The 15,910-nt window shown below is 46.2% G+C and overlaps 4 protein-coding genes across 4 annotated transcripts; 2 read left to right on the top strand and 2 right to left on the bottom strand.

Moving 5' to 3' along the window:
• Positions 1–597: 597 nt before the first annotated feature.
• Positions 598–1,230, bottom strand: LOC310867568 (synaptosomal-associated protein 23-like; the record flags this gene model as incomplete). The annotated part of the gene is made up of 1 exon (XM_083777683.1): positions 598–1,230. One exon carries the CDS (start codon positions 1,228–1,230, stop codon positions 598–600), a length of 633 nt encoding a protein of 210 aa, XP_083633809.1.
• A 3,367-nt stretch (positions 1,231–4,597) lies between these two features.
• LOC310867567 (E3 ubiquitin-protein ligase RNF114-like) lies at positions 4,598–5,287 on the bottom strand (the record flags this gene model as incomplete). The annotated part of the gene is made up of 1 exon (XM_083777682.1): positions 4,598–5,287. The coding sequence occupies one exon, from the start codon at positions 5,285–5,287 to the stop codon at positions 4,598–4,600; it is 690 nt and encodes a 229-aa protein (XP_083633808.1).
• Positions 5,288–6,471: 1,184 nt separating this feature from the next.
• On the top strand, positions 6,472–7,590 carry LOC310867766 (26S proteasome non-ATPase regulatory subunit 13-like; the record flags this gene model as incomplete). The annotated part of the gene is made up of 1 exon (XM_083777892.1): positions 6,472–7,590. One exon carries the CDS (start codon positions 6,472–6,474, stop codon positions 7,588–7,590), a length of 1,119 nt encoding a protein of 372 aa, XP_083634018.1.
• Positions 7,591–14,340: 6,750 nt separating this feature from the next.
• Positions 14,341–15,180, top strand: LOC310868364 (proteasome subunit beta type-7-like; the record flags this gene model as incomplete). The annotated part of the gene is made up of 1 exon (XM_083778777.1): positions 14,341–15,180. The coding sequence occupies one exon, from the start codon at positions 14,341–14,343 to the stop codon at positions 15,178–15,180; it is 840 nt and encodes a 279-aa protein (XP_083634903.1).
• Positions 15,181–15,910: the final 730 nt, after the last annotated feature.

Raw genomic sequence — 15,910 nt, 5'->3', positions numbered from 1 at the left:
TGGGGACTTTGGCTTGTTAGATCCACTGGCAGGGCCTGACCAGAGCCTTTTGTTGCGTTTCTGGACAACCGTTTATCCGACTGACTCAAGGCCGGGGCACTGCACTCCCTGTGATGGTGTGGAATGCGTGTGTCAAATTTGGAAGTCAGTGGGGGGAATGATTATTGAGTTACGTGGATTACAGACAGACATACATACACACACACACACACACACACACACACACACACGTACATACATACATACACGTACGTACGTACAGAGACGTGGTACATTTATTGTAAGATAAGATGACTGTAGACATTTTGAGAAAAGGTTTCAGCCCAATCCTCCAAGCCCAATTCACCCATCATGAAATTAAAATTAATATTTATGTAACTCTTTGGCCTACTGACAGAGTGACAGGTCGTTCTTACATGGCTCGGTCGGCTCAAACCAAAAGTCCAACTCTACTGACTGGCCATTTGGAAATGATACTGCAGAAAATGATAGAGCAGCAACACAGAAGTACTAAGTAGGCTACTTGCCTGATCACAAACTACAATTTGTGATTCTCTTAATTGACTGGCAATACAGGCTCGATATTCGTGGTGGTGTCTACTTTCTGATGAGCCGTTTGGCTTTCTGGTGTACTTGGTCGATGCGGACCTTGTTCGTGTCCACCCTGCTCGTGATGTGGTCGATCTGCTCATTCTGCTTGTCGATCTCACTGCCCATGTCAATGGCCATGCTCCTCAGGTTGCCCATGATGCTGCCCACCGCCGCCAAGTTCTCCTCCATCTGGTCCTCCCGCTCGTCATTGGTTATCCTCTCGATGTAGGGCCCTGCGAGTGACGAGAGGTCGACACGCGTAGATTGCTTGTTTGGGGCGCCCGAGGGCCGCTTGGAGGACATAGTCCCCCCTCGTCCTCCTTCGACGGCACTCGCAGTGTTGCCGCTCTCGTCCTCTCCGCTCCCCCAGACACGTTTGAACCACTGCTTAAACCTCCACTTCAGCTTCCACTTGGTGAGTTCCTTCAGGTTCTTCTCGGCCTGGGTCATGTCCGTGGCGATCTTCTCGGTGGTGTCCTCCACGTGCCTCAACTGTTCTCCTTGGTGGTCCAACATGACCATGGTGTTTGCGGCCGTCTGTTTGCTCTCCTCGGCCATCTGCAGCATTCGCCGGGTGCTTTCCAGTGACTCGTCGGTCACTTGGTTAGCCCTCTGTTCCACTGTCATATAAGGGTCCATGTTACTGTCGTCCTGTTTGAAATGCACACCTCCGGTGGAGCTCAATACTTTTTGTCAGGTTTCCGTGTTTGGAAATAGCGTTTAAGGCATGCGAACGTGGCTGAGGTTATTTCAAAATTCATTCATTTAACTACACCGCTTCAGAAAGGTAGTATTTTGAACCAGGGGGTGAGGGGGAACTATATAATGAAATTTGTGATGTGTTGTGACATCACCAGCCATACCCATATGCGTTTCCACAGCGCATTGCCACCATATAGCCATGCCCATCTGTAGGCGTAACACACTGATTATTTCATCCAAATGTTGGCGGTTTTGACAAAAGGTGCTAGAGGCTAATCTAGAGAAACGCTGCAGCGCTCCTACGCGTGGCTCTGTGTAAGCGGTGCCTTTTATCATGATGATGTATGTATATGATGTATGTATATGATGTATGACCCATGACATGACCTCATGTGGGCGAGAGTAGACAAAAGCATGTAAACCCCCGAAATGCATAGAAAACTATGCTATCATCATATCCAAGTTATCTATCCATATCTTCTCCTTTGACCAACAGTCATCACCCAATTTCCATCAGCACAGCTGATGCAGTATGGAAAACGGTGTTCGGGTACATGAGGTACTGAGGGCTTAACCCTACCTAGAACACTAAACATGGGTGATTTTCACCCGGAGGATTATAGTTTTGCAATTTTCATAATGTTGCTGATGTCTGAGGTGTGTGGGTCTTTCAGTACCTTCATGATGCTCAGTGACATCATAAAAGGTAGGTTTGTTTCCCTGCCCACATCCCTTGTTTTTCCTACAGGCAGCTGTTCAGGTGAATTTCACCCGTGTTATATAACAAAATACGCACCTGGGACGTATCCTCAGTGATGTATCCCAAGGTCATCAGGGTTTCGGGTCTCCCAACATCATACCCCTCACTCAGGTGACCCAGCCGGGGTGATCAAGTCCCGACTTACGTCCCAGTAGCTACCCTCGATAAGTCCCATTAGGGAAAAACCAGGGCCACACAATCCGTTCCTCCTGAACTACTCTGCCGGGACTGGGAGGTACCATTCTGGTGCATGGAAGGACTAGGCTCTGTGGGTTGACTCCTGTCCGGGCCCCTCCTACGTCTCACCAGGTTCACTCCTGCTCTCACCAGGTCAGGCCCTGTGCGTTGCACCAGACTCCCAGCACCAGTCACTTTATTCAGGAATGGTGGATTCTCAAGCTGCAACGGTTCCGCAGGCTCCACCTTGCCCTTGGTGGTGCCGCAGGCTCCGCTTGAGGCTTGAATGGCCCTCCTAAAGTGTTTAGTGATAGTGATAAAAATCCAATACACACAAAATTTGTTTATTCACTGGACCATTCTCACATGTCTTAGGAATGGGTGGACCGAAGGAGAAGTTCCCAACTTCGTCTCTTTTTAGGAATACTTTAAAAATAATATGCACGTTTTTCACCGATTTTGCCCCCGCTCCCCATGATAGGGCCCCCCATGAAATCTATTTTTCGTTTTTTTGTGAAAAGTCATGATGAAATATTAAAGAAGAGTACCTCAAGTTGTCATGTATTGCTGCACTGCAATATATTTCGATGAGAAATATTTTTTATGGAATATTTTATATTGGGTAAAATATACCCGTGTTTAGTGATGGTGTAACAAGAAATATGTTTTCTAGGGTTAAAAAGTGAAGATACAATTAAAAAATCACACCTGTGTGAAGTGAGGGGCGCTCTTATCATCTTATACAACATCAATTACAACATATGTTTGTTTAAGCAATGGGTGCTAATGTTTGTTTTAGTCCTCAAAACAAACAAGCATCGTTGAAAGCGTCTATGGTTGAAAGACAAACATTAAAGCTGTATATAGGAGGGGCCCCTCAAAAAGTGAGGATGCCAAAAATGTTTAGCCGGAATGTGATGATGTCTGATGATGATAAGAGCGCCCCTCACTTCACACAAGTGTGATTTTGATACATATTAAATCCGAGTATAACAGGCATTCTTGCTCCCGGCGGCCACCGTGGACGCCACCTTGAAATCAGTGCCTTTCTAGTTTAATTATTATTCAAAACGTGGCTGCCCCTCCTCCCCTCCCCTCTACCCCATTCTAACCCTTAAGGCTGAGTGCCATTTTATGATCTCCACCACGCACAAATAAAAATCACACTCATGTGAAGCGAGGGGCACTCTTACAAAGCTGGGCATATGATGTGCTGGTGCCCCTCAAAAACAATATGTAGGGCATTGGAGGCTTGGACAATGATGTATGATGTTGCGCACAGTCAGTAAAAATATAGGGTCTGGATTCCAGGTTAGAGTAATTTGACCTTTACACCCCAACCATTACCCAGATGACCCAATAAAAAAAGAAGGAAATATAGTAAATTAAACTCCATCTAGAATCGAAGGTTTCTGCAATGGTGAGTGAGTTTTACAGTATCAACAGTTTTAAGTAGTAATCTTTAGAATTTGGGGCACTTGGGGGGGATCCCAAGTGCCCCAAATTCTAAAGATTTTCCGATTTCATGAACGTGGTGCTGCACTGACTTTGTACCACACTGTTGTGATGGGAACATGCATCATCACATTCCGTGCTCAGCCAATCATCACGTTCCGTGGTACAAGCACACAAAGCTGTGCATAGGAGCTGGGGACAAAAAAAGTGTCTCTCTATAGTTCTTCGTCAAGTCGGGACCCTCGGTTGTCCAGAACCGCCACAAAAGGCTTCTGCCCGGGCCACAGCTGACATCACAAGGCATCTGCCATTTAGGCATGGCTAAATACGGGTTCGTTCCACCGACTTCTGACATCTGCAAAGACTCCACATTTGGGCATGCCTGACAAATAACTCCATATATGGGCATAAAAGGGGATACCGCTGACATCACTTCTGACATCTGTCTAGAACTGCCACAAAAGTCCTGGGCACCTGCCCCCGGGCACCTAGTAGTTGGAATTAAACATACTGTTTGACCCTCATGCCATCTATTCCTTTCAGTAGACCTCTGGAAGGAAACAGGCAACCAAACAAAAGCTAAATAAATAAATGAAAATAAAAATAAAAGGAGACAAGTATAACACAAATCAACTGCCAGGCAAATCAGGCAGCCAGAGATACAGCTTCTATATCTGTTGGGTAACATTTGCATTTTCCCCTCACGTTAGCCAGCTTTGGAAATGTTTTGTTTGTTCAGTTTTACTATGTCAATTTCTAGATCATCATTGATCATGGTCCATTTCCTGTGAGGTGGATGGATGGCCATTGGTAATACCACTCACTGTCTGTTTTATGGACATACAATAGCAAACAATAGGAACTTCTCACCGAGACCTTTCTCGTCTTTCCTTTTATAGTGGCTTGCACAGTTCATTGGTTCGTGAGGGACCGCTCCAGAGCCTCCTGTATCATTCGTTCCTCATCGGCTGAGTAATCGACGAAGGTGTCATAGGCAAAGGTGTGCCTCGTCTTCAGATGCCGGAGGAAGTTTCCGCTCCTGTAGTTAGGGTCTCCCCAAGGCATAGAGGCACAGATCGGACACACCACAGGGTGCACGTCCCGAGCATGCTGGTTGGTGCAGTGCTCAGCAAGGCCGTCCTGATCCAGGTTCCGGAAGTCACAGTAGGGGCAGGTGAAGGTGTGGCGATTTGGCACAGGCTTGACGACAGCTTGCCGGCTCTGTGCGGTGGCCCTCACTTCCTCCTTGATATACTCTTGATATTTAGCGCAGGCAGCCGTGTGACTTCTCATGTGAGTCAGGCCCACCTTAGCTGCACAGCCCTTGCACGGTTCCACAGACGAGTGGATGAGGGCCTCGAGCTCGGTGGCTTTGGCCCAGTCGCCACGTAGGTCTGTCCTGCACATGGCACACACGGGGTCAGGGCGACACAGGCACTCCTGAAGACAACTCTGACAGTACGTGTGTCCGCATTGTGTTGTTACTGGTCTATCGAAGATCTCCAGACAAATCGGGCAGGTCAACTCCGACTCCGAAAAGTCCTTGCTTCCTGCAAAGACATTTCCGTTTTGTACGAAACTAAAACCACCAAAGCTCGCCATTTTCTTTTCTTCACCAACTAAGTTGGGAGGACTGGAGGATGCTATATACAGGTAATGTGTGTTGTGTCACCAGTGCGGTCATGCCTTTTATGGACTGGAGTTATGCGTTTCCGTGGCGATACCTATACCAGCAAAGGCAAAGCCATGGCCACACCCCTTCCCACGACATGATACGATTCAATGATTTTAAATCACAGGCGTCTTTCAAAATGGCGGAACATCTGAGGGGGGAGCTTACTGGTCCAAGTGACAGGTAAGACATCACACAATGTTCGTAAACAAGATCCATGGCTTTTAGGTGAACAAGCTATGACTTCATGCCTGTTCAAAGGTTTTATTTTCAAATGATTGCTATAGCGCCCCTCTTTGGCCAATTGGAGTAAGACCACGCTGGAGTTTCCACGCTACTTGGCATGATCCTCTACCATATACTGTACATTTTCGACCGGCCAGACTCCATATCCGCCTGTTAAAATCGATTTTCTGCCTGGCCCAAAGTCCATAGACCAGGATAAAAACAAGACCTGAGAACTATTAGTGGACAGCAGATTGGCCTCAATCAACCATTGGAATGCAAATGCATGCCTTTCAGACTTTGTAACTTACTGTCTGGCTGGCTGGTATATCTCTTTGAAAACCTTTAGTGCTATTAATTGTGCGTGGGGGGTGACAATTAACACATCTGGCCTGCCCAATTTTTTTATTCTTGCCTGCCCAAAATGTAATGAAATGCCACTGTCTGCATAGACTCCATATTAGGGCATGCCTGACAAAGAACTCCATATGGGCATAAAAGGGCATACCGCTGACATCACGATACAAGTGCAGTGCCCGCTGTCGAGTCGGTCAGAGCCACAGTTGTGGCCCCCGGGCACCGCTCTAGTAGTGCAAGCGCCCCTCACTTTCCCATGATGAAAGCATAAAAGCTGCACATTGTAAGAGTTTTAAAGTTGTCGGCGAGTCATCCGATCGTTAGTATTTCACACTACAGGCAGCACTGCAACGGTTTGTGTTGTGTGACGTCAGGGCGGAGCTCTAGTCTTTATAAGCCCCTGAGTCTAGATTTATCTTTCTGTGAACGTGATTTTGACACAGAGTTTCTGAGTAACTGTGTCTTAACACTCCTGAGCAGCACAATAATAAATACACAAGATAAATAAATACATTGCATTCACAAAGCAACAATGAGAGACGTTACAGGATTCCTCAACAGCGCCACCCCGGGGTTGTTGTCGGAATGGCACACGCTGGAGGATCTGTATGCAAAGAAACTGTGGCATCAGCTAACGTTGAAGCTCCGAGATTTTGTGAAAGATCCATGTTTCAAAGCTGGAGACGGGCTCATACAGCTGTACCAAAACTTCCTCTGTGATTTTGAACACCGGATCAATCCGTTATCCCTAGTGGAGATCATACTCTATGTTGCCAGACAGATGTCGGATCCTGACGCCATTCCTTTCCTGGAGAAGACTATCGAAAAGGTAAAGACCAGCGAAGAGGCGGTCATTCTCTGCAAGACGTCTATCGGGAGCCTCAAGCTGCAGATCAACGACCTTCCCGCCACAAAGAAACTCATCGAAGAGGTTGACGTGATGTTGGATAAGTTGCCCGGGGTCACGTCGGTCCACGGGGACTTTTACGACCTCTCCAGCAAATATTACTGGATCATCAGCGACCACGCCCGCTACTATAAGGACGCCCTGCGCTACCTCGGCTGTGTGGACGTCGAGGACCTGCCGGACGCCGAGAAGCAGGAGAGGGCGTTTAAACTGGGCCTGGCCGGCCTCATGGGAGACGGGGTTTACAACTTCGGAGAACTGCTGATGCACCCGGTGCTCCAGACGCTGAGGAACACGGACAAGCAGTGGCTCATCGAGACGCTCAACGCCTTCAACGGAGGAAATGTGGAGAAGTTCCAGAGCTTCAAGTCGGCCTGGGGTCAGCAGGCGGACCTCGCGGCGCACGAGGCCAAGCTGACGCAGAAGCTCCGGCTGCTCTGCGTGATGGAGATGACCTTCACCTGTCCCGCCAACCACAGGCAGCTGGCGTTCCACCGGATCGCCCAGAGCGCCCAGATCCCCGTCGACGAGGTGGAGCTCCTGGTGATGAAGGCTCTCGCCGTGGGCCTGATCAAGGGGAACATCGACGAGGTGGAGCAGAAGGTCCAGATGACCTGGGTTCAGCCCAGAGTTCTGGACACGCAGCAGATCAAGGGCATGGAGAAGAGGCTGAACGTCTGGTGCGATGATGTGAAGAACATGGCGACGCTGGTGGAGAAACAGGCCCACGACATCCTCACCTAGTGGAGAAACAGGTCCATGACATCCTCACCTAAATATAGGCCTCCATCGGTGTCCTCTTTTCATCAGGGAGGAAGCTGGCAAGTGGAAACTATAATGGCCGACTCCTGCTCGAGTCCATGAGGAGATAAATAGTACTGATAATACTGTTCATGTTTAATGACACTGTATTGTTTATGATTAGTGCATAATCGTGCAATACATGATGTGATCGTGTGTATTGTTTCTGCACAGTGCAGGACACTATCGCCGGTAAATGTACCATTGCTGATGTGATGGTGTTTTATTTATTTCTTTTTTTTTTACACCTAGCTACTGTGTCACTCTACTCTTTGCTGTATCTTACTACTGTATGCTACTGCTGTGCTGCCTCTGGTGACGGAGGGATCAATACATCTACGTAAGGTTAATATAAACAACAAAGTGATTATTGACTTCTCATCATTGACTACCATCATCCTATACAGTTATCGGGCCACGGTCTACAGCTTTGGTAGTCTCACGTGGCTTTGGTAGTCTCACGTGGCTTTGGTAGTCTCACGTGGCTTTGGTAGTCTCAACAATGTGAGAGAGAGGAACAGAGGCACGACACCAGATCCACTGATCTCTCGTTTCAACACAGATTCCGCACACACATTAAATTCGTTCTACACTGTAAATCCCTGGAACATGTGACGCGTTTAAACCTAAACACCATGTGTTTAATAATAAAATGCCAAGTGTTTATTAATGGTCATAAAATACAGTAGAACACGAGTTCACTCAAACACCTCACGAGAACACATAGTGTTCAAATTCTAAACACCTATATGACTGACTTTGATTGTAAAAACTAAACACGTTTATGTGTTTAAAAAGTGTTACAGGGATTAAACATGTTCTTCTGTTTATAATCTAAACACCTTGACACGTTTATTAAGTGTTACAATTAGGTGTTTAATATGTGTTCAGAACCTAAACGCTTGGGTTTAGTGTGTACTTACCAAAATGTCAAGTAAGTAAATTTAATTTAAATAGCACCTTTCCCGGAGAGGTCTCACAAATTGCTTTACATGCAATTCAAATACAAAACAAACAAGCAAAGAAAATTAAAGCAGATAAAATGTGCTGTGCAGTTCAGCTCAAACAAAACAACAATAAAAAAGCATCATAAATCACCACCCTCCACAAATGCTTGTTCAAAAAGAAACATCTTGAGGCAGTTCTTTAAAAATGTTCACAGAGAGTGTAAATCTCAGAGCTAGTGGGCCGCTACTAACCTCGCCTCACCAGGCTTTCCACCGCCTCGGAGGAAAGCCTGGTCTCTGTTTCAAAAGTCTGTATGATCCGGGCTGGGGCCGGATGATGTGGTTACGTCATGTTGTAGTATTGTTTTGTAGTCGCCAGACAGGATGAACAGGCGGCGACAACTTCCTTTTCCCTCTCAATAAAAGCTCTCGTAAGCGAGAGCTTTTATTGAGAGGGAAAAGGAAGTTTCCGCTTCCGCTTCTTCCTGTTTGTTGTAGGCAAACCATTGCCTACAACATGACGTAAGCATATCATCCGGCTCCAGCCCGGATCATATACCGAAATGAAATGGTGCCCAGGTTAGGCCGCTACAGCCTGCAGGGCCCGATTAACACCTCTGAGGGCCCCATGGCACTGAAGCTCCAAGGGCCCCCCTTCACATGCACACGTAAATCTCTGTGCACTTGCGTAGCGTGCATGCAACATTTTTTGCTGTTTTGGGCCATTTTATATTGGCCTTGAGAGAGACCATTGCAGCAGCACAGAACGCATTTCCAACTGCAAGTATCCATATCCCTTTAATCAACTTCTCAAATGACCTCTCAAACAAGGATAAAGTAAACTTAAGAGAGTTAAATCGCAATATTCTAAAAAGCCATGGCCATAGTTTCCTCCCGAAATAGGATGAAAGGGACTTTAAAGTGGGTCCTGATAACATACTTTGGAAAAAAGAGACAGGCAAAGCAATGCTTGAAAATTGGCTTACTAGTTTAAACGTATTGACCCCATAAACCAAGAAAGGAGGGGGGGTAAGTCAAACATAATTAATCTGTCCCATTACTTCCAACCATGATCAACACCAGACCGAACTGCTGGAAAAGGGACTTTCATTTGTTCCAACTCTGGACATCTACAAACAACAAACCAACAGGTTAAAGAAAGACCTTTCCCAGTATCACCGCAGACTGAAACTAGCCACACTTTGGAAGGGACCAGGGAAGGGAAATACAACCGTTTCGACCAGGATCAAACTGGGAACCTGCAGAGACGCTGCTCCCTACCAGCCTTAAACAACTAATCGAGAAGGACATGAATACGGTAAAACGCATACCAGGACATATTAAGGAAAAAGATAATCTCACAACAGAACAAACCAAGGCACTTAGGGAACTAATCAACAACAAACAAATCGTAATCAAGCCAGCAGACAAAGGCTCCTGCATAGTTATTATGGACAGACACCAATACCTGTTAGAAGGTGAGAGACAGCTCAACAATCGGGATCATTATAGGCAATTAGACCAACCAATTTACATAGAGACAGCTGTAAAGGCCAAAGCCATCGTAAACAAACTGAGGGAAAAAAAGCACATAAATGCCAAACAACATCAATATTTAATAGGACAGGACAGCCCACGAGCTAGGATATTTGATATTTTACCAAAAATTCACAAAAGCCCGGATTCATGGACAATACCATATGAAATTCCACCCGGGAGACCAATTGTGTCGGACTGTGGCAGTGAGACTTATCAGACAGCAGAGTTTATTGAATATTTCCTAAACCCACTGTCGATAAAACACCCCAGTTTTATAAAAGACACTTACGATTTTGTGGACAAAATTAAAGCTATTATAGTAGGAAAGGAGGCCTTTCTGTTTTCAATAGATATAGACAGCCTCTACACAAACATTGAGACAGAAGCAGGCCTACTAGCAGTTAAAGAAGTATTTAGTAAATACCCAGACACAAATCGACCAGAGGAGGAATTACTCCAATTACTTAAATCTAACCCAGAATGATTTTTCCTTTAACAACAAGTTTTATTTACAAATCAAAGGGACGGCCATGGGAAAGCGATTTGCACCATCTTATGCAAACATTTACATGAGCATATGGGAGCAGACAGCACTAGAAAAATGCAGACTTAAACCAACACATTACTATAGGTTTCTGGATGATATATTTGGAATATGGGAACATAGCAAAGAAGAATTCCAGGAATTTATTGATGTTCTAAATAGCCATCATAGATCCATAACGATAAAATTTGTGACACACACTGAAAGGATTGACTTTCTTGATGTAACAATCTTCAAGGGCCCAAACTTTAACACAAATGGGAAACTAGACTTAAAAGTATTCTTTAAAGAAACAGACACCCACGCCCTATTACACAAAACGTCATTCCACCCGACACACTCCTACACAGGGATAGTCAAATCACAACTACTAAGATTCCATAGGATTTGCACGCAAAGAAGTGATTCCAAATTGGTTGTAAAACACTATTTAAGGCCCTCAGACTAAGAGGATACACTAGGACATTCCTCCGGAAAGCTCAAAGTACCTTCTTAGAAATAAGAGTGTGGTATCCAGGCCCTAAATTGGCCCTGATAACCAGTTATTCAACACAGAGCACACTAGCCAACAACAGAATAAAAAGGAATTTTGAGAACCGAACGGATTATAAAAGATTATAAAATTATATCGGCCTACAGAAAAAACAAAAACCTTAAAGATTATCTAGTACACAGCAAGCTAAAAGAAATCAACACACCAGCACGCCAGGGACCAGAATACTTCAAACCCAAACAATTAGTCAAAAATAGGACTACAAAACGCGTGTTAGAGATTAAACAACAAATAACAACCAGAACCAGCAACTGCATTTACTTAATCACATGTGAAAAATGTGGTTTACAATATGTCGGAGAAACGGGTAAAACAATAGGTACAAGGCTGGGACAACACAGATACAATATTAACAATGGAAAAAAGACAACCACAAGGTTTGTGCAACATTTCATGGCTCACGGCATTGAAGCTCTAAAATGCGCTGGACTTCAACACAATCCCAACTGGACAGTAGGACAAAGACGTTTTAATGAAAAACAGTGGATTAAGAACCTCAACACAGATTTTCCTGGAGGCTTAAACATGCCTAAAATCTGATCTTGAACACAACAAAACTTAAACTCAGGATTAAACTGGAGAAATCTAAAAATGATTGGATCAGACTTCCTTCGGATACATGGCGAATGCATTTATTCCTTGCATTGTGCCTACACATGTTGCGTGTAGGCACAGTGCACTGAAGTTTTTTAATTCCCCCCCGCAGCCAATCTAGCGCGCACAATTGCACTTTTCAGCTGTGCCTTCTCAACAACAATAAAACACTAATCTTTTTAGACACCATTTATTTCATTCGGATTAGCAGGGACATTTAGCAAAGTGCCCATTATGGTAGTTCCGGCCCTGACAGCCTGCAATGATTCTGACAGGGCCCCATGTATGGAGCTGGCCTGTTCTGACATCACACTCCATATTTGGGCATGCCTGACACAGAACTCCACATATGGGAATAAAGGGACACAGAGAAAAACACGTACAGACATCTCTATATATGGGCATAAAGACAGACGGGTGGAACGGGTATACTCTGCATTTCTTGGTCCAGAAACGGGCACTGTTCTAGTAATTGTCACGATCTGTGACATGTGTTTTCATGTTTTCCAGTTATGGTTGGTGTTTTACTTTTCTGTTGTGTTCCTCTGATTTATATTACTTATTTGAAGTATTGTGTTTTTGGTTTCCTAGTTCCTGTTTGAGTTTGCTTTACCCTTGTGTGCTTTTATTTTGTGGAATTGTTCCTAGTGTTTTGTGTCTGACTTTTTACTGTTTGCCTGCCTTGTCAACCTGTGCTGTGATTAGCCTATAGTGTTTCCACCTTGTCCTGTTATAGTTCCCCAGCCTATCCCAGTGTTGTTCACCTTTGCCCTTGTGTATTTCTACCCCCCCTGATCCCAGTGTTTCCTTGCTAGTTCACTGTGGTATGTTGCGTGTGTCTTGTCTTGACACCTTTGTGCTTCCAGTGTTTTTGTTTGTATTCTATAGTTCTTTTGAGTTATTAAACTTTTTTAAATGACCTGCTCTGCCTCTGCCTCCTCCTGCATTTGGGTCCTACAAGCTCTCCTGACTTGAACCGTGACAGTAATATAATAATACTGTGCTTTATAATAGAAGCTGTTTTTTTTTTAAATCAAGAATTGATCAATTTCACCATGGTCCACATACTGTACAGTGTACACTGTAAAGAAAAAAAGGGGGGGGGTTCAAAAGGGAAAAGGGCTCTAGCACCCCCCTAGTGTCTATCTGTGCACGCCACTGCCTCCAGCAGAGCTGGTCTGTCGGTCCATACAGCCAATCAGAGCTGGTCTGTCCGTCCATACGGCCAATCAGAGCTGGTCTGTCCGTCCATACGGCCAATCAGAGCTGGTTTGTCCGTCCATACGGCCAATCAGAGCTGGTTTGTCCGTCCATACGGCCAATCAGAGCTGGTCTGTCCGTCCATACAGCCAATTATGTTCCTTTTCAGAGTGAAAAATCACACTCGTGTGAAGTGAGGGGCGCTCTTATCATCATACATCACATCCCGTGCACTCAGCCAATCAAATAATTTCCATGGTACACAGACAGACACACACAGCTGGGCATAGGAGCGGCTAGCGCCCCTCAAAAAGGATGGGACCAAAGACCTATGTTATTGGACCATAGAACCGAAAACTCTGTTCACTTCATGGAGCTTCAGTCCAATGGAGGCTCTCCTACATAGACTTCTATTGGTCACTTCATGGGGCTTCAGTCCAATGGAGGCTCTCCTACATAGACTTCTATTGGTCACTTCATGGGGCTTCAGTCCAATGGCAGCTCTCTTACATAGACTTCTATTGGTCACTTCATGAGGCTTCAGTCCAATGGAGGCTCTCCTACATAGACTTATATTGGTCACAGCATGGGGCTTCAGTCCAATGGAGGCTCTCCTACATAGACTTCTATTGGTCACAGCATGGGGCTTCAGTCCAATAGAGGCTCTCCTACATAGACTTCTATTGGTCACTTCATGGGGCTTCAGTCCAATGGAGGCTCTCCTACATAGACTTCTATTGGTCACTTCATGGGGCTTCAGTCCAATGGCGGCTCTCATACATAGACTTCTATTGAGAATGGGGACAACAAATGGGGACAAGTCCTGGACCGGAAGTAGGCAGAAATGCATTGGACTCGGGCAACAGCCCAGCTTTAAAGATCTTAAATCCCTTTATTTTAGATTGATTTGTAGTAATCATACAACATAAACATTACAGAGACTTTAGTTGTCACTGTACAATACTTTAAAACAGTTGTCATGTTCCACACATGCCTAAAATAGCTCTTAATTGCGCCGCCCTCGTTGAAAACAATGTATTTCCAACTCCAGCTTGTCTCAGTTCAGGCTGCATGAACAGCGCTCGGTTTCTGCCCCCTCAATGTCGTAACTCTTCTATTAGATGGCTCTGTGTTGGACCACCCATCAACTGAAGGGTGCCTGCAGCGCAAACCGGTGTTGTGAGGCACGCATGACAATGTTTTCTTTGTTGCGGATGACGTCAGACTAGAGTCCTGTTTTAGGCAATATAAGATTCTGTATGCTTTGAGTTGCCAACTTCTCCTAAGGGTTAAAATAACTTTATCGAGTTGAAAGAATGGCGACCATCCTCTCCGTGTGCCAGCTGCCCGCTGGAGGCTTTAACTTCGAGAACTGCAGGAGGAACGCAGCGTTGGAAGCCGGCGTCGCCAAGCTGGGCTGCGGCGGCCTGCCCGCCGCCCGCAAAACGGGCACCACCATCTGCGGCATCGTCTTCAAGGACGGGATAATCCTGGGCGCCGACACCAGAGCCACCGAGGGCAAGATCGTGGCCGACAAGAACTGCTCCAAGATCCACTACATCTCGCCCAACATCTACTGCTGCGGCGCGGGCACGGCCGCCGACACGGAGATGACCACAGAGCTCATCTCGTCCAACCTGGAGCTCCACGCCCTCTCCACGGGCCGGCTGCCCCGCGTGGCCACCGCCTGCCGCATGCTCAAGCAGATGCTTTTCCGGTACCAGGGCTACATCGGCGCCGCCCTGGTGCTGGGCGGGGTGGACTGCAATGGCCCGCACCTCTACAGCATCCACCCACACGGCTCCACCGACAAGCTGCCCTACGTCTCCATGGGCTCCGGCTCGCTGGCCGCCATGGCGGTGTTCGAGGACCGGTACAAGCCCGGCATGGAGAAGGACGCGGCCATGCGGCTGGTGTACGACGCCGTGGCGGCGGGCATCTTCAACGACCTGGGCTCGGGGAGCAACGTGGACCTGTGCGTCATCACCAGGGGCGCCGTGGACTACCTGAGGCCCTACAACGTGGCCAACCAGAAGGGCGTCCGGGCCGGAGAATACCAGTACAACCGCGGGACGACCAAGGTGTTGAAAACGGCCGTGACCCGACTGGACCTGGAGGTCGTGGAGGAGACGGTGCAGACCATGGACACTTCCTGAGCCAGTTTAATATGCATGTGGCCACGCCCTAGTTTAATTTGCATGTGGCCACGAACCCCCATTAGATTTTCTTTTTAAACAAATAAATATTTATTCAATAAAATATTGCATAATAATTCAATAATGCATGCTTTGAAGTAACTATAGAAACTGATGTTTTTTTTTTTCAAACTAAATAAAGTATACTAGTATAGGCCTACAATATTTGGACCTGAGATGTACCAGATGGACCAGAAAGTACAGTAGGCCTACTTAAGTTAATGTACATAGTACATACTATTAGTATGATACTAATAAATAGGTACTCCGGCTATTTTCGGCGGGCGCGAGTCGCACGACACTGTCGTACGTAGGCTACGAGCGGATTATAAACGCAGATCGAGAGCCCAGAGCCATAGAGGTAACACAGAGTTACGACATTCAGGTTGCAGAAATGCAGCCTGGACCTGGACTGTAGAACTGGGACAAGCTGGAGTTGGGACACACACACAGGGAGAAATGTTTGTGACAGCCGTAGCCTACATGCATATAGCGAGACAGGACGTTAAATCTTGATTTGCCTTAAATAATTATCTGTCTCTCTCTCTCCGCATGTGCACACACACATACACACACACGGCGCGCACGAGGTAGGCCTACAAAAGTTTGCAGCGTGGGGGGGATATTTCCCTGTTTGAAAAAAGGTTCAGACACGACTACTGCTCTAAAGACTATAACACATTGGGTTTTC

The sequence above is a fragment of the Protomyctophum parallelum genome, assembly GCF_964188405.1.
Source record: "Protomyctophum parallelum genome assembly, chromosome: 12".
In the NCBI taxonomy this organism is placed as follows: Eukaryota; Metazoa; Chordata; class Actinopteri; order Myctophiformes; family Myctophidae; genus Protomyctophum; species Protomyctophum parallelum.
The sequence above is the reverse complement of the archived record's forward strand: the minus strand, read 5'-3'. Positions and strand labels throughout refer to the sequence as shown.